The sequence below is a fragment of the Misgurnus anguillicaudatus genome, chromosome 22, assembly GCF_027580225.2.
Source record: "Misgurnus anguillicaudatus chromosome 22, ASM2758022v2, whole genome shotgun sequence".
Classification (NCBI taxonomy): domain Eukaryota; kingdom Metazoa; phylum Chordata; class Actinopteri; order Cypriniformes; family Cobitidae; genus Misgurnus; species Misgurnus anguillicaudatus.
In genome coordinates, this window is record NC_073358.2 from 40775570 (window position 1) to 40802403 (window position 26834).

The window sequence follows — 26834 nt, forward strand, 5'->3', positions numbered from 1 at the left end:
AACGGCTATTTTCAATCAACAAGCAGTCGGTGTTCATGCCAATTTGACTGTCCATATATATAAATAACAAACTACTTTTTTACTGTTTCAGACGGACGTCGGTCTTTTTTTATACTGCATAATCTCTCTATTTTCGCACAGTCCTTCCCGTTCACTTTGAACATTTCTCGTTGTGAATGAATGTTGATTTGCGTTTAAATACCTGTGTCTGAACCATAACTTGTTGCGATGACAGATGCGCACAGGCTGAATCTAAAACTAGTCAATTGTTTCTGACTGCAACACTGCATGTTCATTTAAATAGCCGTTAATTATAAAACGTGTATCTGTCTTCCGCATGCACCGGCTTCCCAGCAAGCAATTTTGGCTAAAACAAGGCAAAATTTAGGTTGTCAGTGAAAGTCTAATAGTCTAGCCCAAGAATAGACGATGCGTATGTTTACAACATGTAAAAGAAATTAAAGCAAACACCTTGAACACCTGTTGCTTACATGATGGAATACAGTAGGCCTACTTCTCCAAGTTATTTTGACAAGCGGCATGTAACCAAATTTAAGGTTATTTAGGGTAGAAGTGTGTTCCTATTGCACATGGCCGGACTAGAGTCTCGGTTTTTGCTTGCTGTGTTAACATAATTTGACAAAACTTGAAGAAATGTACAAAATGCGTAGAATGATGATGTTTACATGCATGAAGCAAAGCACTGCGATCACTGCCAAAGAAGTCTGAATGTGAAATAGCTAATAATCGCGTTTTTTAATTTTAGTTTTAAATGTATAATAAAGGTGCAAAAATCATAAACAAAAATCTGAAAATACATCAATATTTTTTTTTTTTTTTTGGTAGGATGTTCTAAATACAGTTTGAATTTAAATTTTGAAATGTAATATTGCATTTTAAAAATACAACAACCGTTTATATTTTATTTTTCATATCATGGTTTATAAAGGAAACATGAATGGACGCAAAAGTACACGGACCGTTTCCATACTCTATTAGACTATCATTACTATTTAAAACACCTGATTCAAACAACCCAGGCTCATTGGAAATACGTTACTCTGCCTACATTTTTGCAAAACCTAAAATACGTAGCTGAAAGTACATTTCCCTGTGAAACGTCCACTAGAGGCGCTATACAGCGAGTCATACTTGGCCCGTATCAGATGCATGTTTATTAACGTTTATAAAAGGGACAATATTAATAAAGGATGTTCAGACTTGTCAGCATACACTCATTTTGACATCAATTAGTAATTATTTCCATGTTTATGAGGTTCCAAGAGCACATATCTTCTGGATCGCACTTCCTCGAGGTCATCGCACTTACTCGAAGTAAGTTACCGAAAGAGTATGGTATTGCCTCGCAAACGGAACAATTTATAATAGAAATGAATTTGTATGTTTTCGTTTTGTGTGTTTTAATGAAATTAAACGGCAGGGAATCGCACAATAATGATATCGCGTTGATTTCGTAATACGTACCAAACCGCACAAAACTAACGTTATATGGCAAACTATTCTTGAACAGCCAGACCAAATATTTTACATGGGTCTACGTGTCTCACTACCGAGCCTCGAGTAGGCTATGAGTTGTAACTGTTTATCCGAATAGATAATATCAAAAGATAATAAAGTTTTGCCAGAACGTAACGATATGTACGTTTCAGTCAGGTGATTGTTTTATGTACTCGGTGAAACGTACAGCAAGTTAGTGAGCAGTGGACACCCGGCTTATGGTATTGCCTCGCAAACGGAACAATTTATAATAAAAATGCATTTGTATGTTTTCGTTTTTTGTACAGAGACTCGAGTAGGCTATGAGTTAACTGTAACTGTTAATCCGAATAGATAATATCAAAAGATAATAAAGTTTTGCCAGAACGTAACGATATGTACGTTTCAGTCAGGTGATTGTTTTATGTACTCGGTGAAACGTACAGCAAGTTAGTGAGCAGTGGACACCCGGCTTCAATTACCCTGGTACAAAAAATATATTTTATTGACCCCCATAATCTCAATTGATCTGTTCTTTTATGACCCGGATCATATTTATCTGGCCATTCAACTGGGTTTTAAATGTTAATATTCCCTCGCAGTCTGATCTCAAATCAGCTAGCGCGGTCTGCGGTGAGTTAAAGAACGCTGCAGGTTCAGTAACATTCAGCGGTGAGTTTACGCTCAAATGCGGGTAAAACAACATTCAGAGAGGAGTTTTATTAAAACAGCGATCATCTGCAGGTAAAACAACACTCAGAAGTGACTTTAACAACGCTCCACGGCGCGTGAGAGTAGCATTTTAAGCGTTTTCTGCTCATCTAACTGTTAGCTTTGATTACCATGCTGGATGGTAAATAATTTTTATCAGAGGCTCGTTGATGTTAACAAATATAGATCTAAATATACATTTTACTATACTTCGATTGTGTTTGATTAATTTATGTGTTATATGATTATTAATTTGTTTATTTAAAATCCTGTAATTTAATAACTCTGCCCTTACGAAAATTAACCATGGTTTTACTACAGTTAAAACCAAAAAACCAGGGTTACTGTAGTAAAACCATGGTAACCACAAAATAACCATGGTTTTGACAACCATGGTTTTCAAAAACCATAGTTAAACCATGGTTAGTGTAGTAAAACCATGGTTTTGCTGATAGTAATCAATGCACCAAAAAAACATGGTTACTACACTATTACCACAATAAAACCATGGTTATTTTTCGTAAGGGTGACGTCATCGAACGTCATTTTTTTTATCGTAGTTGACCTTTGCATTGAGTATGAAAGTTAACTTAAGGGGCAGTCTGATGTCTACTCTACTGCTAAAAACTACTAAGACCAGCATAAGCTGGTTTTAGCTGGTCTCCCAGCTTAGTTTTAGCTGGTATTGCTGGTGTAGCAAGCTGTGTTTTGGTCACCTTGACCAGCTGATCCACCAGCTTGTAGGTTTGCCGGGCTGGGAGGACCAGCTTAAACCACCTTAAGCCAGCTACCAGCTTATGCTGGTCTTAGCTGGCTTTTCCGGTAGGGAATATCAAAATTAGATAACTTAATTCAATAAATTGTGTCGTGTAAAAGTTAATCCTGCAGCAAGATACAGGGAAATGCAAGATTTTCAGTAGTGATATACCTATATTACACTAGCTCGCAACTAAGTTATTATGTTGACTTGTGTGCGTGAGTGCGTGTGTGTATTATTAGTTATTTATTTATTTTCTGTTTATGTCCTTCAAATTTGCAAGCTTCAAACTCTTTATACCCCCACCACCACAAACAAACCAAAAACAAAGGCACTTTTAATAGTCACATGTGTTTTGTTAAACTGTACTTGTCAGTCTCACTGTAGCACTCTCTGTTTACATTTATATCTGTTTTATCTGTTGTTCTCTTTGTTGTGAGTCTTTCTGTCTGTTTGTGTTTCTGCCCATCAACATGTCCATCCATTCAGAGCTCCAATATCATCTCATGATCTTGGATAACTTGGTTGATGGTCAAGAACTGAAGGATGAGCTCCAAAGTCCTGATGAGACTCTTGGTGAGCTGCAAGAAGAGGAAGCAGCAGCGCCAGTGAAGACACCTGAGCCGAGGGTGCATTAGAGAAAAGAGACATTGATGGGAAATATTGTCTATGCAAGGTCAAGCAGTAATCAACCAAGGAAAGGTCAGTATTGTTTACATTTTAAAATATATTTTTAGGATCTACACTGTTTGGGTACTTGCAGGTGTATAAAATTAATGAATACTTCTACTTCTAAGGGGCCAATCACACCAAACGTGTTTATGGCAGTTGTAGACGCGTTTTTTGCTGCTGGCCGCAGCACGTGCTGTTTGAATGAGCTGAGAGCGGAAAAGCGTCCGACGTCATTCGCATCTTTCCATTCTCCAATCGAATGAGGGGAGAGGCGGGCCTTCCGTTGTAGGTACGGGGTCACTCACTATCTCCTGCATGTTTGTGCACTCTCACCCCGCATCAAGGCCAGAGCAAGTGCCCTCTTTGTAAAGTTTCTGCTAATATCTGTCATAACAGAAAAAGAGCGCTCACGCTTCAATATTTGATTGACAAGAGAGTTGCATCTGTGGTTGCCTAGCAATTTGCGCCCTTGCGTTTCCACACATTTAAAACGCGTTTGGTGTGATTGACCCCTAAGGCTATTGTCAATAGCCAATCAAATGCTTTCTTTATAATCGGTTCTATTTGAGCATTCTTATTTGCTGTCATCATCTGCATGACGCATAGATAACCATACAGTTATTGGACTGTTAACATAAGGGTTTGGGAAAATAAAGTGTTCTAGTTTTTCTCTCAAGCTATAATGTTAAACAGTGAGCTTGCACCATTAGAGACTGTAACCAGACTGTGCCACTAGCCTTGGGACAAGTTGGAATTTGTAAATATGTATATTATATTGTATGTTATATATAAATGTTGCTTTGTGTTGTTTTAATCCTCTTAAGCAGATCACATTCGGAACACTGATCCTCCCAATGTTCTTGACATTCATTGTGAGGTGGGCTTTGCTCCAGAGACTGTTGGTGTACTTCAGTGTGTTTAAATGATCATTTATATCTGTACATATACAGAATATGACAGTGGGTTATAATGTAAGTAAATACATAGTTTATTTTCTTAAATTAGCTTGAATACTGGACCTTTTACACATGAAGTACACTTAGATGCTGTAAATATATATGTATAAAGAGAAATATAAAAGTATTGTTTTTGTATACTATTTTAACTATTTTAGTGTTTTCTACAAGATCACTGAACAATTTCTCAGAGGCATCACCTCCTGGAACACCAAGAGATCCTCTTCTGGCTTCCTCAAACTGGAGCACACGTCAAAGTCTCTTTTCAGAGAAGTGGAGGGCATAGAGACCCCGTCTGCTGAACACGGCTGTGGCACAAGAAAATGTTTGTGGGAGAAGTCCAGCTGTTATCCAATGTTGTGACTGTCAACCTCGCCCCTTCTTCTGTGCTGAATGTGACGTCATCATGCACACCAAACATGTCCTCCATAGCATAGATGCCATGACTGCTGAATTCTTCCAGCCATTACCTTTAACAACTGTTGTGGTGGATACGGCTCTTTCCCATTGTGGTAAGTTTTGTGTACGTACATCATATATCATTTTCAGAATAGTTAAGCTACAGTAATATGCTTTACTATCTCAATTATACCTTTTTGTTTGATGTTAAATGTATGTGGATACTCCGTGTCAGTCAGCATTTTAAACATGTACATTCTCATGTACTTTTTCAACTATGTGCTTCACCACTATTTATCCATTACAATCTTATGTTACTTAGTCAAAAGAAATGATCTTAATTGTCCTCTACTGTATGATGTTTTTCAGTGCGGCTTGTACCTGTGGAAATGCCTGACAAAATCTGTGGTTGTTCACCAGAGTCATTAAGGGTCCGTCCAGGAAAGACAATTGCTGTGGTCACAATTAATGGTAAGAATGTAAAGAACTTTGTTTTGTCCTGTTAAAGCAGAATCTTAAATATCTTTTCATACTTAATTCCCAACAATTTAGCATAGATGTGAGCTCCAACACCTTCTTAACATTCATTTCCTTTTAGTATTTCATACCAAAGCCCATGATTTTAAATGTGAGGTAAGGAAAAGTTGCTGTGTGATAGAAAATAAATTAAACATCTGGTTCTTTCTTTCTTTCCTAATTTTTAACCAGGTGAAATGGAGTATGGCATATCAGGATGTTGCTGGATTAACACTAGGAGAGGAGGTGGAACAGTGCAATGCCTTCCTCTCTAGGATCGCAGTGACCACAAAACCCAAGTCAAAAGCAAGTAAAACAACTGCACTAGCAGGTGCAATACTGCACTAGTTATATAATCATATAATAAATAGGGGGAATAATATGGTGACAAAATATTTTCTGTGTTTGCAGTATGCTCAGACCTGCCGACCCTCATGGCCATGGGCTGGAATCAGCAAAAGTTTGACAATTTGGCCATCTCACTGATATCAGAAGGTAATGACATCAGTAGAGTTTGTGGTAGATGTTTTGAATTGTGTGTTAGTAGTGTTTGAAGCTGTGCATTAAAGATTTGGTTTTGTTTCTTGCTATCTGTGAATGTTTGTCATTGTAGACCAAAAAAGCTCTGCAAAACCAGTTACAAAACCTAGAGGCCATGAAAACCCAATGACTTAAGACTTTCTCATAATTGCATTCCAGACTCTGTCGATCTAAGGACTGAGGAGGAGCAGAAGATTCTTGTTGCAGAGATGGACCATCATTGGAAATCTCTTTCAGCTTGTGCTGATGCCCTCGGAGAGCTGTCCTGCTTGTTTTCTAATGAGACAATGAAAAGTATGCATTTGTAATATATGGCATAATGGCAATGGGTATTTTTATTTTGTTGTTAGTAAGAGTTTAACCTATTAACTAAAATCTGCTAAAGTGCACATTCACATAACTATATATAGGACATGTCCTCTCTAAGCATTGAAGTAACAAGTAGTAAAAACACAGTAAAATATTACAATTTCCTTTAATAAAATAGTAATATTTTACTATGCTCTTAACTTGGACAAATTAATACGCACATATCTTCTAAGTTGGGATCTAAGGGATTTTTTTACCAATAATTAATACCTGTGTTTTTTCAGAATGTATCATATTAGGATGATGCTGTAATTTGGTCTAGTAGAGGAGAACAATGATGTTTTCCTTTAAATACAAGTACCTCAAAGTTGTACTATGTTTTCTAATGACATTATCTGCACTTTGATATTACAGTGGCAAAACCTGAGATGACACCTGGGAGCCTGCCCGCGAATTCCAGCACAAGTCCCCACATCCCAACCAGCTTTCAGCATGACTGCCTACACCTGTACATTATCAAGCACCCTTCAATTGTTTATTTTTGTCTTTGCTTGCTGTTCTTTATTAAAGTTTTTGCACAGTACCCAGTCTCTTTTAGTGTTTTTTTTTTATTTTGTATTTTTTAAAACCCTGTATTTGTCATGAACTCTACACAGCAGACAAGAAGTGTCCCATGCAAGATCATAAGGTAGAGAGTTAGTGCTGTTTGCCATTATGAAATTCCCAAAGGCATTATATTTAAAGATTTTTGGAGCACTGGTTTAATATAGGTAAGTCTACTTAAACTATGTGGAATGCCAGACATGAATAATACCGCACATATGTTCAATTACAATATTAGATAAGAGTTACTTTAATGTTTATAATTGTTATTAAAAAAATAATAATTTACTTATATTCAGAGTAAAATAATGAAAATGTATTAGTTCATATTTAAAACAGTAATTCAAACATATTTTATTTTTGGATGTTTCTTTAAAGGACAGAAAATATATTTTTGATAGCAGCCTGCATGCTACAATAACTTTATTTAATTTTGTAAGCAAAAATTAAACATTTGGAAATATTGTATTATTTATTTCACATACAATACATCTGCAACAAGTTACCTTTAGGCTTATACTATTGAAATAAATATTTGCTTAGATTACTGAGAAAACTTTTCTGTTTCAGTTAAGTCTGTGTTTGTGATATAAATAAACATTATAAATGTACCTATAGCGATTTACAGCCGTGCTGATCATTTACATTCAGGAAGAACGTGCACGTGATAACCATATATAGACACGTGTGACGTTTACACGCTGTGATTGGACTAACTTTATTCAAAAATAATAAGTGATCCGTTTTGCAAACTTTGTTTTGCCGTTGTTGTGACCTTAGTAATACTGTCAGTTATTGTTAGGTATTGCTATGTTAAAAGAAATTACCCGTTTATCGAGATCCTAACCCTAACCCTATAATGTAACTACAGGCTTCAATGAACTACAATTAACAGCGCCATGTTTCCCCGTCCCATCGACAGAATGACAATGGCTTATGGGCAATGTAGTTTTAAAACGTTTAGTAATGGAATTAAATAAATACAATCTTAAATGAACAAAATGGCATGTAAATATGTTCATTGTACAAATCTCTATGACATATTTAAGAGTTAGAATGAAATTTGATATTTTACTGTGAGTACTGTTTAAAATGCTTTTTAACAGCTTTCCATGTATGTCAGAAATCTCTGTTCAACATTATTTAGTAAACATATCATAAATAGTTGTCCTACCAATTTTCTCTTTAATAAACTAATCGGGCTTTGCTATACAGCCATTTGAAATGTGCATTATTTTTGCATTTCCATGGGTTCTTACATGGGCCCCTGGGAGATGAAGGACAGTAAAACCTACACAGATGTACGCTCTTCATCATGGATAACAATCTGTGCTGAGTGACATTTTTATCAGAACAATATTTTTATTTATATTTCCCTTTTCCAAATTCATATCTTGATTGTGTTAGGTTTTGCTCATATTGTGAGACTATGTAATCAGAATTCAGAACTACAGTAACAGTTGAAGAGAAACCTCTTTTATAAATATTTATTTATAACAAATAAATGCTTGACCATGACATGATTTTTCATGCAAAGGACAAATGATCAGCAAATTAGTTGCCAATTCAGTTTTTTTTTAGAATTTTTGTTTAAAACAATATTTTATAAGCTCTCGCATGTGATGCCAAGTAATCTAAATGGCAGTGGAATATAAATAGAAAATCAGATGAAAAAAATGAGATACCTAAAATATCTACTGCAAAACAGTGGGTGAGAGTGAGGCACAACGCTTTGTGGCTTTGGCTCTATCATTCAAAAAATATTTAAGTTAGATGAATCATTTTTTACACAATCAACACACACATCTCTGCTGCAAATGAACACTTAAAGTTTGTTTGTGAGACCTACCATTATCATACAATTACACCGAAAGTTACAGGAGGGCAAACATTACCCCCTAGGTGGGGTTCATTGTTACAAACAGAGGGTTTGTTGTAACACCTGCTAAAAAATTATTAAAATTCAATAAAATTCTGTCTATATACTAAAGGTGGATATTGTTTATATATCTGCCTATAATAGATATCCACACATTCATCCATCCATCATCCTTCATCTAACCATCCTTGTATTATGCATTAATAAATAGAAATAAATATATTTCAAAAGGGCTGCACAATTAAGACAAATTAATCATAATAGTGAGTTATTTCCTCCGATATAGAATTAACAGTTATCATTTTGATGAATAGTATTTACATTGTTTTCATTTCATTATCATCGTATACCTGAGGCTTCATTGTAACACTGTGTGAAAACTAAAATGTTTTTAATCCCAGCTATCAGTTACTAGGACTTGCTGACATGTTTCAAATGCTGTTTTAAGTAAGACGACAGTGATTCAAATAATATAGGGTTGGATTTGGTGACTTACACACCCAACTCAGAAATGGAAAAAAACTTCCATGCTTCCAAAATCTTAACCAAAACACATCAAAACTTTTCTCAGGAGATCTTGTAAAAGTAAGAGAAAAAGACCAAAAGCACAGATTGCTTGGCCCTGTATAAATATGTAATACATTTTCATTATTTTACTCTGAATATATGTAAGTAAATTATTTTTTTAATAACAATTATAAACGTTAAAGTAACTCTTATGTAATATTGTAATTGAACATATGTGCGGTATTATTCATGTCTGGCATTCCACATAGTTTAAGTAGACTTACCTATATTAAACCAGTGCTCCAAAAATCTTTAAATATAATGCCTTTGGGAATTTCATAATGGCAACCAGCACTAACTCTTTACCTTATGATCTTGCATGGGACACTTCTTGTCTGCTGTGTAGAGTTCATGACAAATACAGGGTTTTAAAAAATACAAAATAAAAAAACACTAAAAGAGACTGGGTACTGTGCAAAAACTTTAATAAAGAACAGCAAGCAAAGACAAAAATAAACAATTGAAGGGTGCTTGATAATGTACAGGTGTAGGCAGTCATGCTGAAAGCTGGTTGGGATGTGGGGACTTGTGCTGGAATTCGCGGGCAGGCTCCCAGGTGTCATCCCAGGTTTTGCCACTGTAATATCAAAGTGCAGATAATGTCATTAGAAAACATAGTACAACTTTGAGGTACTTGTACTTATAGGAAAACATCATTGTTCTCCTCTACTAGACCAAATTACAGCATCATCCTAATATGATATATTCTGACAAAACACAGGTATTAATTACTGGTAAAAAAATCCCTTAGATCCCAACTTAGATTAATTAATACACACATTCACGAGGCACTGTACAAAACTTAAAAAGCACACATTGAAAAAAAGATATGTGTGTATTAATTTGTCTAAGTTAAGGTAAGAACATAGTAAAATATTAAAATTTCCTTTAATAAAATGTGTTTTACTACTTGTTACTTCAATGATTAGAGAGGACATGTCCTATATATAGTTATGTGAATGTGCACTTTAGCAGATTTTAGTTAATAGGTTAAACTCTTACTAACAACAAAATAAAAATACCCATTGCCATTATGCCATATATTACAAATGCATACTTTTCATTGTCTCATTAGAAAACAAGCAGGACAGCTCTCCGAGGGCATCAGCACAAGCTGAAAGAGATTTCCAATGATGGTCCATCTCTGCAACAAGAATCTTCTGCTCCTCCTCAGTCCTTAGATCGACAGAGTCTGGAATGCAATTATGAGAAAGTCTTAAGTCATTGGGTTTTCATGGCCTCTAGGTTTTGTAACTGGTTTTGCAGAGCTTTTTTGGTCTACAATGACAAACATTCACAGATAGCAAGAAACAAAACCAAATCTTTAATGCACAGCTTCAAACACTACTAACACACAATTCAAAACATCTACCACAAACTCTACTGATGTCATTACCTTCTGATATCAGTGAGATGGCCAAATTGTCAAACTTTTGCTGATTCCAGCCCATGGCCATAAGGGTCGGCAGGTCTGAGCATACTGCAAACACAGAAAATATTTTGTCACCATATTATTCCCCCTATTTATTATATGATTATATAACTAGTGCAGTATTGCACCTGCTAGTGCAGTTGTTTTACTTGCTTTTGACTTGGGTTTTGTGGTCACTGTGATCCTAGAGAGGAAGGCATTGCACTGTTCCACCTCCTCTCCTAGTGTTAATCCAGCAACATCCTGATATGCCATACTCCATTTCACCTGGTTAAAAATTAGGAAAGAAAGAAAGAACCAGATGTTTAATTTATTTTCTATCACACAGCAACTTTTCCTTACCTCACATTTAAAATCATGGGCTTTGGTATGAAATACTAAAAGGAAATGAATGTTAAGAAGGTGTTGGAGCTCACATCTATGCTAAATTGTTGGGAATTAAGTATGAAAAGATATTTAAGATTCTGCTTTAACAGGACAAAACAAAGTTCTTTACATTCTTACCATTAATTGTGACCACAGCAATTGTCTTTCCTGGACGGACCCTTAATGACTCTGGTGAACAACCACAGATTTTGTCAGGCATTTCCACAGGTACAAGCCGCACTGAAAAACATCATACAGTAGAGGACAATTAAGATCATTTCTTTTGACTAAGTAACATAAGATTGTAATGGATAAATAGTGGTGAAGCACATAGTTGAAAAAGTACATGAGAATGTACATGTTTAAAATGCTGACTGACACGGAGTATCCACATACATTTAACATCAAACAAAAAGGTATAATTGAGATAGTAAAGCATATTACTGTAGCTTAACTATTCTGAAAATGATATATGATGTACGTACACAAAACTTACCACAATGGGAAAGAGCCGTATCCACCACAACAGTTGTTAAAGGTAATGGCTGGAAGAATTCAGCAGTCATGGCATCTATGCTATGGAGGACATGTTTGGTGTGCATGATGACGTCACATTCAGCACAGAAGAAGGGGCGAGGTTGACAGTCACAACATTGGATAACAGCTGGACTTCTCCCACAAACATTTTCTTGTGCCACAGCCGTGTTCAGCAGACGGGGTCTCTATGCCCTCCACTTCTCTGAAAAGAGACTTTGACGTGTGCTCCAGTTTGAGGAAGCCAGAAGAGGATCTCTTGGTGTTCCAGGAGGTGATGCCTCTGAGAAATTGTTCAGTGATCTTGTAGAAAACACTAAAATAGTTAAAATAGTATACAAAAACAATACTCTTATATTTCTCTTTATACATATATATTTACAGCATCTAAGTGTACTTCATGTGTAAAAGGTCCAGTATTCAAGCTAATTTAAGAAAATAAACTATGTATTTACTTACATTATAACCCACTGTCATATTCTGTATATGTACAGATATAAATGATCATTTAAACACACTGAAGTACACCAACAGTCTCTGGAGCAAAGCCCACCTCACAATGAATGTCAAGAACATTGGGAGGATCAGTGTTCCGAATGTGATCTGCTTAAGAGGATTAAAACAACACAAAGCAACATTTATATATAACATACAATATAATATACATATTTACAAATTCCAACTTGTCCCAAGGCTAGTGGCACAGTCTGGTTACAGTCTCTAATGGTGCAAGCTCACTGTTTAACATTATAGCTTGAGAGAAAAACTAGAACACTTTATTTTCCCAAACCCTTATGTTAACAGTCCAATAACTGTATGGTTATCTATGCGTCATGCAGATGATGACAGCAAATAAGAATGCTCAAATAGAACCGATTATAAAGAAAGCATTTGATTGGCTATTGACAATAGCCTTAGGGGTCAATCACACCAAAAGCATTTTAAATGTGTGGAAACGCAAGGGCGCAAATTGCTAGGCAACCACAGATGCAACTCTCTTGTCAATCAAATATTGAAGCGTGAGCGCTCTTTTTCTGTTATGACAGATATTAGCAGAAACTTTACAAAGAGGGCACTTGCTCTGGCCTTGATGCGGGGTGAGAGTGCACAAACATGCAGGAGATAGTGAGTGACCCCGTACCTACAACGGAAGGCCCGCCTCTCCCCTCATTCGATTGGAGAATGGAAAGATGCGAATGACGTCGGACGCTTTTCCGCTCTCAGCTCCTTCAAACAGCACGTGCTGCGGCCAGCAGCAAAAAACGCGTCTACAACTGCCATAAACACGTTTGGTGTGATTGGCCCCTTAGAAGTAGAAGTATTCATTAATTTTATACACCTGCAAGTACCCAAACAGTGTAGATCCTAAAAATATATTTTAAAATGTAAACAATACTGACCTTTCCTTGGTTGATTACTGCTTGACCTTGCATAGACAATATTTCCCATCAATGTCTCTTTTCTCTAATGCACCCTCGGCTCAGGTGTCTTCACTGGCGCTGCTGCTTCCTCTTCTTGCAGCTCACCAAGAGTCTCATCAGGACTTTGGAGCTCATCCTTCAGTTCTTGACCATCAACCAAGTTATCCAAGATCATGAGATGATATTGGAGCTCTGAATGGATGGACATGTTGATGGGCAGAAACACAAACAGACAGAAAGACTCACAACAAAGAGAACAACAGATAAAACAAATATAAATGTAAACAGAGAGTGCTACAGTGAGACTGACAAGTACAGTTTAACAAAACACATGTGACTATTAAAAGTGCCTTTGTTTTTGGTTTGTTTGTGGTGGTGGGGGTATAAAGAGTTTGAAGCTTGCAAATTTGAAGGACATAAACAGAAAATAAATAAATAACTAATAATACACACACGCACTCACGCACACAAGTCAACATAATAACTTAGTTGCGAGCTAGTGTAATATAGGTATATCACTACTGAAAATCTTGCATTTCCCTGTATCTTGCTGCAGGATTAACTTTTACACGACACAATTTATTGAATTAAGTTATCTAATTTTGATATTCCCTACCGGAAAAGCCAGCTAAGACCAGCATAAGCTGGTAGCTGGCATAAGGTGGTTTAAGCTGGTCCTCCCAGCCTGGCAAACCTACAAGCTGGTGGATCAGCTGGTCAAGGTGACCAAAACACAGCTTGCTACACCAGCAATACCAGCTAAAACTAAGCTGGGAGACCAGCTAAAACCAGCTAATGCTGGTCTTAGTAGTTTATAGCAGTAGACTAGACATCAGACTGCCCCTTAACTTTCCTACTCCATGCAAAGGTCAACTACGATAAAAAAACTGACGGTCAATGACGTCACCCTTACGAAAAATAACCATGGTTTTATTGTGGTAATAGTGTAGTAACCATGGTTTTTTGGTGCATTGATTACTATCAGCAAAACCATGGTTTTACTACACTAACCATGGTTTAACTATGGTTTTTGAAAACCATGGTTGTCAAAACCATGGTTAGTTTGTGGTTACCATGGTTTTACTACAGTAACCCTGGTTTTTTGGTTTTAACTGTAGTAAAACCATGGTTAATTTTCGTAAGGGCAGAGTTATTAAATTACAGGATTTTAAATAAACAAATTAATAATCATATAACACATAAATTAATCAAACACAATCGAAGTATAGTAAAATGTATATTTATATCTATATTTGTTAACATCAACGAGCCTCTGATAAAAATTATTTACCATCCAGCATGGTAATCAAAGCTAACAGTTAGATGAGCAGAAAACGCTTAAAATGCTACTCTCACGCGCCGTGGAGCGTTGTTAAAGTCACTTCTGAGTGTTGTTTTACCTGCAGATGATCGCTGTTTTAATAAAACTCCTCTCTGAATGTTGTTTTACCCGCATTTGAGCGTAAACTCACCGCTGAATGTTACTGAACCTGCAGCGTTCTTTAACTCACCGCAGACCGCGCTAGCTGATTTGAGATCAGACTGCGAGGGAATATTAACATTTAAAACCCAGTTGAATGGCCAGATAAATATGATCCGGGTCATAAAAGAACAGATCAATTGAGATTATGGGGGTCAATAAAATATATTTTTTGTACCAGGGTAATTGAAGCCGGGTGTCCACTGCTCACTAACTTGCTGTACGTTTCACCGAGTAGGCTACATAAAACAATCACCTGACTGAAACGTACATATCGTTACGTTCTGGCAAAACTTTATTATCTTTTGATATTATCTATTCGGATTAACAGTTACAGTTAACTCATAGCCTACTCGAGTCTCTGTACAAAAAACGAAAACATACAAATGCATTTTTATTATAAATTGTTCCGTTTGCGAGGCAATACCATAAGCCGGGTGTCCACTGCTCACTAACTTGCTGTACGTTTCACCGAGTACATAAAACAATCACCTGACTGAAACGTACATATCGTTACGTTCTGGCAAAACTTTATTATCTTTTGATATTATCTATTCGGATTAACAGTTACAGTTAACTCATAGCCTACTCGAGTCTCTGTACAAAAAACGAAAACATACAAATGCATTTTTATTATAAATTGTTCCGTTTGCGAGGCAATACCATAAGCCGGGTGTCCACTGCTCACTAACTTGCTGTACGTTTCACCGAGTACATAAAACAATCACCTGACTGAAACGTACATACCGTTACGTTCTGGCAAAACTTTATTATCTTTTGATATTATCTATTCGGATTAACAGTTACAACTCATAGCCTACTCGAGGCTCGGTAGTGAGACACGTAGACCCATGTAAAATATTTGGTCTGGCTGTTCAAGAATAGTTTGCCATATAACGTTAGTTTTGTGCGGTTTGGTACGTATTACGAAATCAACGCGATATCATTATTGTGCGATTCCCTGCCGTTTAATTTCATTAAAACACACAAAACGAAAACATACAAATTCATTTCTATTATAAATTGTTCCGTTTGCGAGGCAATACCATACTCTTTCGGTAACTTACTTCGAGTAAGTGCGATGACCTCGAGGAAGTGCGATCCAGAAGATATGTGCTCTTGGCACCTCAAAAACATGGAAATAATTACTAATTGATGTCAAAATGAGTGTATGCTGACAAGTCTGAACATCCTTTATTAATATTGTCTCTTTTATAAACGTTAATAAACATGCATCTGCAGGGCTCTCAAGTTTTATCAAAAGTTTGGAGTGAGATTTCATCTGTTAGGGGAGGAGCCACTTAAATATTTGCAGCAGCGACCCCTCGGCCCCAACCAATTCTCTCAGGTTTTTGGTAGCAGTTAAATTTAATATATTGTTTATAATTGATTAGCACAAATAGAAATTATAACAGTTGGGAAATCTAATTAAAGACAAAGTCATAGAAATTAAATACATTGTTTTATTTCAAAAATACAAGTATATAAAAAATTGCCCCAAATGAGCCAACTGAACAGCAACATTGCAGAACTTGCCCTGAGCATACTTACAATACAAGGTGTGTTTGTGTGAGCATGTGTGAGAGAGTACATTTGGTTTATGAATGTTTTATATTGTAAGTGTTTGTTGCATGTTTTGAGGCCTTGATTACAGAGGTAGGCGGCTCCCACTTAAAGCACTGTGGTTCAATGCTTGCCATTTTCACCATCATGATGGAAGAGAGTGTTCCATCCAGAGCCAAACTATTCCTAGTTTTGGTTTTGTTCAAACCAACCATGGAAAACACTCTCTCTGCATCTGCATTTGAGTGGGGAAGAACTAAAACCAGTTTGGCAATCTTGGACAGCCTTCCAAATCTGCTTAATCCAGTCACCTTTAAAAAAGTAATCAAAGAGGCCTAATTACTAATATGTTGATTAAGTAAATGTCAAAGGGTGTAGAATATCTCTTACCCTGTTCTTTACTGATGTCATATTTCCCCAAAAACCCTCAATGTCAAAAGTGGATGGGTCTTGGGGCATAGTGATGTCCATCAATTGATATTCGAGGAACTCCTCACTAAGTTGATCATGCTCTTGGGGTCCCTGGTATGGAAGCAATTCAGCAAACCTAAAACAACAATATGCACTGAACTGTTTAAGATATAGTGGGAGAAACAACAGGGTTTGTTTAGTGACCATCAAAACTTAAATGCTATATTCTCTCTGTTCTCTTCTGATTTCTTCCCTACTGTTTTTCTTGTAGTCTCTGCCACCACATCTTCCACTGTCTCCTCTGATCTGGCAACCTTTATAGGGGGCTGACCCTTTGGTGCCCAGAATGAAAAAAAATACTTCTTTGCTTTTTCCCTGACATCTTTTAAACAGATAAATGCAATGATTAATGTATACATTGGCAGGATATAAACATTACTAAAATAAAAGCCAGAGTATAGCTGAATAGCTAAAAAGAGTATGAATAAAGTATAATTTGAAAATAATGAAATAAATGAAAATGAAATATCTTGTCCTTTCCATTCCCAGGGGAAAAATACTATAGTAATTTATAGTAAATACTATAGTGTTTTGACCCAAATAGTAATGTACTTGAATTAATTTGTTGTGGTAATTCTATAGTTGCTGTGATAACATAACAACTATAGTAATATAAACGTATTACTTTATCCAATACTGTACTACATTGTCTACAACTATAGGGTATAATATACTAGAATATACACTACAGATTACTGTAGTATAAACTAAAGAATACTAACGTTAGAGTATTTATTACAGTTTATCAGTTCACTACTATAGTTAATACAGAGTATGCTGTAGCAATCATTAACAAAGTGTTGTAAATACTATAATATACTAAAATTTACTATACTATTAGTATGGTTCAAAAAAAATATAGTATTTCCTATAATATTTTTCACCTGGGATTGTTTCAGGTAACGTTAGCCTCTAGTGTTTAGTACTTTCCTAAAGTTAAAGCTAATTCTGATTGCAAAGCAGTTAGATTTTTTTAATCAATAATAATTTACCTCGGCTATATTTCCCAACAACAGTTTTTATTATCTTTGATCACATTTTTGTGATGTCATCCAAGAATCGTAAAATCAAATTGCTATAAAAAAGAATGCGTTACCTACCGCTTTCATCGGATTCTTCTCTTCCAACTGCCACTTCGTCTGTGTGACGTGAGAATCTATGTTGCCTAGTAACGAATGTGCTTGCAGCAGGATCACGAAATTTACCCAGAAACACCAAATTCTGATTTCTGATTGGCTGGTAGGTGACAATTATATCAGGATGTCTAGTGTGACCGTGGCTGTTTCTCAATATGCGTTCTTCAGCGATCTTGCGTCCTCGTGTCCTCGCTCTACGTCATCATTAACGGTCGAAGTTCATTCCAATTCTCAAGAACGCAAGGACAGAGGACGCATGAAAATACCCGGATGTGTTCTTGATATCGAGGATGCATCGAGTGCAGACTTGCTGAAATCGCTTTACGCCCCAGAAGTCATTGCGGCAAAACTTCCGAGTTCGTTCTTCCAAGGTCGCCTGGCAAGACCGATCTCCACGAGGACGCAAGTCCGTTCTTTGCGTTCTTGGAATTGAGAAACAGCCCATGTCCGCGGCTCGACAGATATGAACTCGGCAGAGAACTTCTCTCCTGTGCCTCGTTCATTAATTGTATAGAGTGGGAAAAGTTTTCTTATTTTTTCAGCGTGAGAAATACAAGGTGTGGCGTGTGAGCGTGTGAACTTACTGAAATGCGTGAGTCTCACGGTGAATGCGTGAGACTTGAGAGCCCTGCATCTGATACGGGCCAAGTATGACTCGCTGTATAGCGCCTCTAGTGGACGTTTCACAGGGAAATGTACTTTCAGCTACGTATTTTAGGTTTTGCAAAAATGTAGGCAGAGTAACGTATTTCCAATGAGCCTGGGTTGGATTCAAATCATCAGCCTCCTTTCAGAATGGTTAACATGGCCGTTTCCCAATTTGCGTTATAGTCTGTACTTGTGTTTTTGTGAAACGTCATCAGTTGCGGCACAGTTACTGTTCTAATATCAAGTTCGCATCAAGCTAAGTTCGTTCGTGATCCACCCATTTTATTGAGGATGCATCAGGGGGTGACTTGTGGACTTATGACAGCCAAGTTTCTTAGAATGCACTTCATGACAACGGCAATGGAGCTTAAAACCTGCACAATATTCAAAATATTACACTTTCTGTATTGTAAAATGTAGTTTAAAGAGCTGTTTAGTTGAGAAAATAGATGATTAAACTTCAATTCTGTGGAAAAATAGCCCCTATATTAAAATTTCCTCCCAACTATTTTGGATATACGAGTTCCAGGTAATCAGTGGGCGGTCAGCTCCGTGTACACCGCCAAGGGCAGCCTCATCTCGATCCTTCTGAAATTGGCCGCTGACTCAGTGCCGCTGCTCTGCCCTTTGTTGTCTGAAGGTCAAACATAAAATATTCCCCTTGGATGTGCACCGTGATCCAAATTATTATGCACATGCCGTTTTTGTTTATTTTTCCAATACAGTCAGAAAGTTTACAAATTTTATCTTACCCTCAACACTTTTATAACAGTTTGGATGTTGTTCTATTGAAATTCAATTAAAATGTTAAAAGATACTTTAATTCTTTGAAAAATATGCAAAATATGCTGTTCCAAATTATAATGCAAGTTGTAGTTCTCCTACAATATAGGAAAAAAGATCTTTCTAAAGACAAAAAGTGTGCATTATCTTAAAGCAAATTACTTTCTATAACAATTCATATTTAATGGATCTAAACAGAAATTATTGAACTATTATAAGATTTATGAGTGATTCACAGTACAGAAAGATTTGACGAAATTAAAATATAGGCTTTTTAAAATATTTGTATTTAAACCTGCTGGTGTCTCTGAAATGGCAAGAACCCCTCAGAAACTGAAGGGCAGTGAACAGACATGGTGTCCCTTCATGACAGATGCGCTGATACTTGTTGTTCATTACAATATGTGCACCTCGCAATATATCCTGCCACACTTCTCCATTAATCAATGCAATAGATTGTTTTAAAGATCACCAATTATCTGATTTACGATTTCACATTTCCTATGGTGTGTAAGTTTGTATTAGTAGGGGAGAGCGGGGTATGTTGTCACACTTTTCACACTGTCTAACATTTACTGAGCACCATACATCAAAATGGTATAAATCTCATACCAAATGAAAGAAGGAAGTCTTGGGCACATATGTTGTATTCATAACATCTTTATATCTTATGTCATTACAGAGTTGTAGACTGTTGAATAGTGACTGTGCACTTGTGACAATTTGCCCCATCGGAGGGTAAGTTGTCACACTAGGGCGGGTAAGTTGTCACACTAGATTATCTAAAAATAAGAACACAACTACTTAATTGTGAATATTGATTTTAATTTTTAAACTCAAACCAAACTGGAAATATAAACATCCGTGCCTGGAGAATCTGGAAAAACAATTATTTCAATCCAAATAATGCACATTTCAATTAAGTGGCAAGACCACTTTACTTTGAACTTTGGTTCAAATGTTCTATGGCTTTCACATAAAACCAGATAACTGAATGGAACGCTGCAGATAACTTGCTTAACTTAACATGTTTAACCTCTGAACAAAACAGATGCCCTGTATGACTAATAGGACTCATCTCCAGAATCACAATTCTGACACACATAAATTGCCTGGCCTGAGGTGCAAGCATCATGGGCCCAATTGTTGCATTTTACACATTTTACCCAGGTCTCCTTTGGACGACTCTTTGAAAATGGCTCTACACAGACGAGGCAGAAGCACTCTTCATCATCTGATGATGACTCTTGCATGATTTTTCTTCTTTTAGCTGCCTTGTTTTTCATAGGTCCAGATTTCTGCTTCCCTTTCTTTTGAAACAGCTTTTTGCTAGATTGAGGCTTATTCTTTTCTATATCATGTTTTCTGAGCATGTTCGATGTGTTTGTTTGTACAGGGGCAAGTTGTCAGATGTGACGACTTGCCCCAAAGTCATTGAGACAACTTGCCCCATACTTACTTGTGTGCTAATGTTGTCTAAATCTCAAGTTTAGCTCATCATATCACTTTAGCTAAAGTATCAAAAGACACTTTACGGTCTCCTCTATTTTGTGCAAAATAATCATTTTAAACATTCACACCTAACAAAGTTGTATTGCATAAAATGTAAAGTGATTTTTTTTTACTTTTTAAGCAGAAAAATAAGAAAATTGTGCTAACCTCAGATTACAGTGATCTTGACCACATGTGAACAGGAAGTTCACTATAGAAGAAGAAGTCACATAAAGTGGCTATTTGATTTTTGAGATAGAGCCTCTAGTGTTGGAGTTATTAACAGTGTGACAACTTACCCGTGTGACAACTTACCCCGCTCTCCCCTACAAATAGTAGATATACAAACCCTAAGATAAACAATGTCGTGAATTATCATCTCCAACGTAAATCTCTTTGTTGGACTACAACAAACACATGGATTGTAGGCAAGAGTGTACTTCCTGGGTTTGGTGATGTAGAGGTATTCAGACCAATCACAACCATGGGCGGATTGGCCATCTGGCATACCGGGCATTTTCCCGGTGGGCCGCAGAGCTATTTGGGCCGACAGTCTCGAGTCAGACACTTTTTTTAATCTATATATTATTGTTTCTGACCAGCCCATGAATTTAGACAGTTGATCAGCAGCCCGATTGACATTGGGCTGGCTCAATCACATCGTTAAGCACAAACCTCTTTCACTCTTGTGCTTTTTTATGTATTACTCTCCGGCAGGACCAGAGTAACCACCGGCCCTTGACACACGCTCTGTGGCCCATAGGCTATTTTCTTCACTGTCAAAATGTTACATTGTCAAAATGTTGACAAATCAAAATGAAAGAAGGCGGGAGTTTTTGTTCACAGAAGCCGTCGTAAATGACTCCCAACCAATCGAAGATTTTTAACCAGTCAAATGAAAGAAATTACAGAACTAAGCAAAATTCCAACCAATTAAATGAAAGAAGGCGGGAGTCTCTGTTCACTAAGTTTGAGCGTTTGTATAGTGCTTAACTCATGAATGCATATTGTTTCAAAGCTGCAATACAGAAAATGCATCCTTATATTAAATAATACAGACAGTTAGCAAATCCAAAGATACAAACTATTTAACTTTAAGTCAATTTTGCAGTTTTAATTTAAAAGTGACATTTAGATTATTTGCCATGTAACACTTGCTGCAGTGACTGTCAGTCAAGCAAATAGAAACAATAAATGTTTATAGCTTACAGTATAAGATAAAGTATGAATGTGTGTAAATTGTGGATTAAATTAGAGTGGTATTGTGTTAATACGTTTTCAAAATCTTATTAAAGCTACTACCGTTTTTTTTTTAAGGAGATTTTGTGAGTATGCTTCATTTGTTCCCTTTTGTTTAGACAAAATTAGCTTTGATTTTAAACATTATATCCAAAAACCGTGTATCCATAAATAGACCTGTGTTTCCTTCTCATGTTAAAAAGTCTTTGGTTACACTTTTTGGCTGTTCTGGTCAGTAAATTAATTTGTTCTTAATAATGATTTCTAAAACTTAGTGAGAGATCTTAAGCCTCAGATATGACAAACAGATCAGAGAGTCAAAGTCACAGGTTTAACCTTGTTTTATGTCATGATTGGTATACACATTCAAGAGACCAAAAAGACAGAGAATGTTGGCGTTATCAAATGAGGGGCCGATCTGGCCCAAAATGCCAGTGCTGATTTTTTTTCCCAGTCCGCCCATGATAACAAAATACAGATTAGTTGGCCAGAGACAGTTTTGTACAAAATCTGTGCATTTCAGGAAAACTGTGAAATCTGAAGCTACAAAAAAGTATGGTATGTGGAAAATAATGTGTTTTAAACCATTGACCACGCAAACACATTGTATTATACCAAATACACAAAATAACGTTGGTTTTTAGCAATGAAATAGATGCACTGTCCGATTTTTTATTTTAAATCAGCACTTTAGATTACAAATTTATGTAGGTAGTGATTTATAATACAAAATTAAATTTCCTTTACCTGCATTTAACTGTTTATTTCCTTTTTGAATGATAATGTCTACATTGTTTGCTTATTTATCTTAGAGTACAGGAATCCTGGAGATTTGAAAAGACTTCTCACAGAAAGAAACAAACTCATACAGGAGAAAGAAAATATTCTTTTAGAGAGCAAACAGACACTTCAAATAAAGGACATGGCGTTAGAGGAAAAGGACAGACGTCTTAAAGACATGAATGATAAACTGCTACAAACAATCAAAGAGCTTGAAAAGACACAGAGTCAGCTTGAAGAGAAAGAGACACAAATGGACAATAAGAACAAACTGATAAGTGAGAAAGAGAGAGTGCTGGAGAACACAGTCAAAGAACTGGAAACCAGTAAACATCAACTGGACACTCTGAGAAATGAACTACAGAAGATGAAGACACAACTGGATGAACAGAAAACTAAATTCACTCATCAGGAGAAAACACTACAAAAACACAAACAACAACAGAAACAATCTGGTGAGTGTCTGAATTATGATCAAATTATTTTTAAAGAGAGGTTTTCCAGTCAATATTCAGTTTTATTTAGCATCAGATGCATGTTAAACATAAATTTAATTTCAAGCTGTTTTTATTTTTCAGATCAAGAAATCAAAAATCTGCATTCTGAACTAGAACGACTGAAAAGTGAATCATCTACACATTTATCTGGTGAGTCTTCAGGGCTATCCTGGCCAAGTAAAAATCATCCAAGGATTTTTTCCTTGGCCCAATCAGGCCAGTGGTTCAGTATTTATTTACCTTACCAAAATCTTGTTTATTAAATCTGATTAATAAACTAATTTGATATGTTTTTTTACCTGAATCAAACAATTAAAAAAAGATCTGATTTAGGACAATTATAAATCTGACATTTTTCTTCTCTCATGAACACTCACAAGTCTTTTATTTACTGTATTATACCACTGTTTGCAATAATAACTATATGCAGGCCCGGCACCAGGATGGCATACCGGGGGGGTCACACTATACCTTATCGTGACTAATTTCCTGCTCTTTTTAATTTATTTATTCATTTACTTATTATGGCTACCTATATTATTGACGTTTTGAGCCAAAGAAGGAATTTAGCTCCCCAATTTAATTTATGTTAAAGGAATAGTCTACTCATTTTCAATATTAAAATATGTTATTACCTTAACTAAGAATTGTTGATACATCCCTCTATCATCTGTGTGCGTGCACGTAAGCGCTGGAGCGCGCTGCAACGCTTCGATAGCATTTAGCTTAGCCCCATTCATTCAATGGTACCATTTAGAGATAAAGTTAGAAGTGACCAAACACATCAACGTTTTTCCTATTTAAGATGAGTAGTTATACGAGCAAGTTTGGTGGTACAAAATAAAATGTAGCGCTTTTCTAAGCGGATTTAAAAGAGGAACTACATTTTATGGCGTAATAGCGCTTTTGGGAGTACCCCACTTGCAAGTTCGCTGTATCCGACCCGGTGTCCTTCAGTCTCGCAAAGTCTCAGATATCTCGAGAAGCAGGATCACTCTACGGCAAACAACACAGAGGCAGGCAAGCGAAACACGGCTAGTGATTGTTACAAATGGCAGAGCCGGGGAAGAAGCATCGAAAACCCTTGACGGAAGATTCCAAGAAAAGAAAAAGAGCTTCAGACCTAATATATATATATATATATATATATTTATGGTAAAAATACTATTATGCATGACAACACAATAAAAATAAAAAATCAGTTGGAAAGAAATATTACTTACCTAACTTAGATAGAAATAACAGGATTGGAAATAAGCTAATAAACTTGGTTGCGAGGGGACAACAGTTCGTTTTTACGACAGTGTGTTTGAAAGCATTTACTTCCAGACACTAGGGGGAGATCGTAGAGAAATAATACGCAGACTTGCCTGGTTTCCCTTTAAGAGAACTGGGGGGATTCTTTCTTTCTCTTTGCCCCCCCATGGCGCCGGGCCTGACTATGTGAAGATAATTAATGTGTTTGCAGAAATTAGTTTGCTAGAATTTTAGGATGAAAGCCCCCAATATACAAAATATTTGCTCACAAATTTTAACCTTTACCTGTTGCAGAAACATTAAGATGCATTGAGAATCATTTTAAAATTGGACGTTGACTGCCAGAATCAGAATCTAATTGAAACATTAAAAGCATATAATTTCTTCCCTAATATGTCAACACCCCTATTGCTCTTAAAATACACATTGGGAAAAACTCATTGTATATTTATTATTCAAACAATCAGCGAATATACAAGGGATACATTTAGTTTATATCTGAAAGTATTGTGTTTCTTACTAAGAGTTGAATGAAAAATCCAAATGTTTGGAAGATACGGAGAAGCTTCTAGGTGAAAGAGACGCACAGATTAAAGATCTTGAGAAGAGCAAAGAAACGGCTTTAGAGGAAAAGAACAAACTTCTAAATAAATCAAATGATAAACTATTACAAACAACCAGAGAGATTGAGGAAAAACAAACAGAAATCGAAGAGAAAAATAAACTGATGAGTGAGAAAGAGAGACTGCTGGAAAACACAGTCAAAGAACTGGAAACCAGTAAACATCAACTGGAGACACTGAGAAATGAACTACAGGAGATGAAGACACAACTGGATGAACAGAAAACTAAATTCACTCATCAGGAGAAAATACTACAAGAACACAAACAACAGCAGAAACAATCTTGTGAGTGTCTGAATTATGATCAAATTATTTTTAAAGAGAGATTTTCAGTCAATATTCAGTTTTATTTAGCATCAGATGCATGTTAAACATAAATTTAATTTCAAGCTGTTTTTATTTTTCAGATCAAGAAATCAAAAATCTGCATTCGGAACTAGAACGACTGAAAAGTGAATCATCTACACATTTATCTGGTGAGTCTTCAGTGCTATCCTGGACAAGTAAAAATCCTTCAAAGATTTTTTTTTCTTGGCCCAATCGGGCCAGTGGTTCAATATTTTACTTACCCTGCCAAAATCTGATTAATAGCCTAAACTAATTTGATATGTTTTTTGTAAACTGAATCGACCATTAAATTAAAACAATCTGATTTAGATCAATTATAAAATCTGACATTTTTCTTCTCTAATGAACACTCACAAGTATTTTATTTATTTTACCACTAATATTTGCACCTCTTTGCAAAATAATTTTATTTGAAGATGTGTTTGCACAAATTATAGTTTGCTGTGATGTAGAAGCCCCCAATATGCTGAATATTTTCTCAAGGTTTTTAACCTTTTTCTGTTGCTGAAACATTTGCATTGAGAATCATTTTGAAATTGGACATTGACTCCCAGAATCAGAATCTGATTGAATCACTGAGAGCTCAAAATGTTCACCTCAATATACTACACACCCCTATAGCTCCTAAAATACACATTAGAAAATAACTTTTTCAGTCATAGTATATTTAGCATTTAAACAATCAATGAATATACTGTACAAGGGATAAAGTTAGTTTGTTTATGACTGAAAGTATTGTGTTTCTCTTGCAGAGTTGAATGAAAAAGGCAAACGTTTGAAAGATACTGAGAAAATTTTAGGTGAAAGAGACGCACAGATTAAAGATCTTGAGAAGAGCAAAGAAACGGCTTTAGAAGAGAAGGACAAACTTCTAAATAAATCAAATGACGAACTACTACAAACAACCAGAGAGATTGAGGAAAAACAAACAGAAATTGAAGAGAAAAATAAACTGATGAGTGAGAAAGAGAGACTGCTGGAGAACACAGTCAAAGAACTGGAAACCAGTAAACATCAACTGGAGACACTGAGAAATGAACTACAGGAAAATAACAGCAAACTACAACTACTGCTGGAGGAAAACAAACTACTGAAGAGTTCTGGTAAGAAATCTCTGATTGAGTGAAAATTAACCACAGTCAAACGTTGTGCTTTTACCATAACGGTAAAATTTTATATTATTTTTAGTTATTTAAACAATATAACAATACATGAAGAATATTGGTTTATATGCTTTCAAAAATGAATTGCTGAAAAATTACTTTATTTGATTTAGATTTTAGACACATTACTATATATGTCCAACTTCATGTCTAAATCAGAAACAAACATTACAATAACTCAATGACGCATTTATAT

At 36.0% G+C, this 26834-nt stretch overlaps 1 protein-coding gene across 1 annotated transcript in view; it reads left to right on the forward strand.

Moving 5' to 3' along the window:
* LOC129439893 (uncharacterized) overlaps nt 1-26834 on the forward strand; it is a 31573-nt gene that overhangs the window by 2307 nt on the left and 2432 nt on the right. Inside the window, exons 3-7 of the mRNA XM_073860601.1 lie at nt 22783-23205; nt 23329-23397; nt 25029-25412; nt 25535-25603; nt 26228-26578. Of these exons, the coding sequence (XP_073716702.1) occupies nt 22783-23205; nt 23329-23397; nt 25029-25412; nt 25535-25603; nt 26228-26578 (1296 nt within the window). The remainder of the gene's footprint in view (nt 1-22782; nt 23206-23328; nt 23398-25028; nt 25413-25534; nt 25604-26227; nt 26579-26834) is intronic.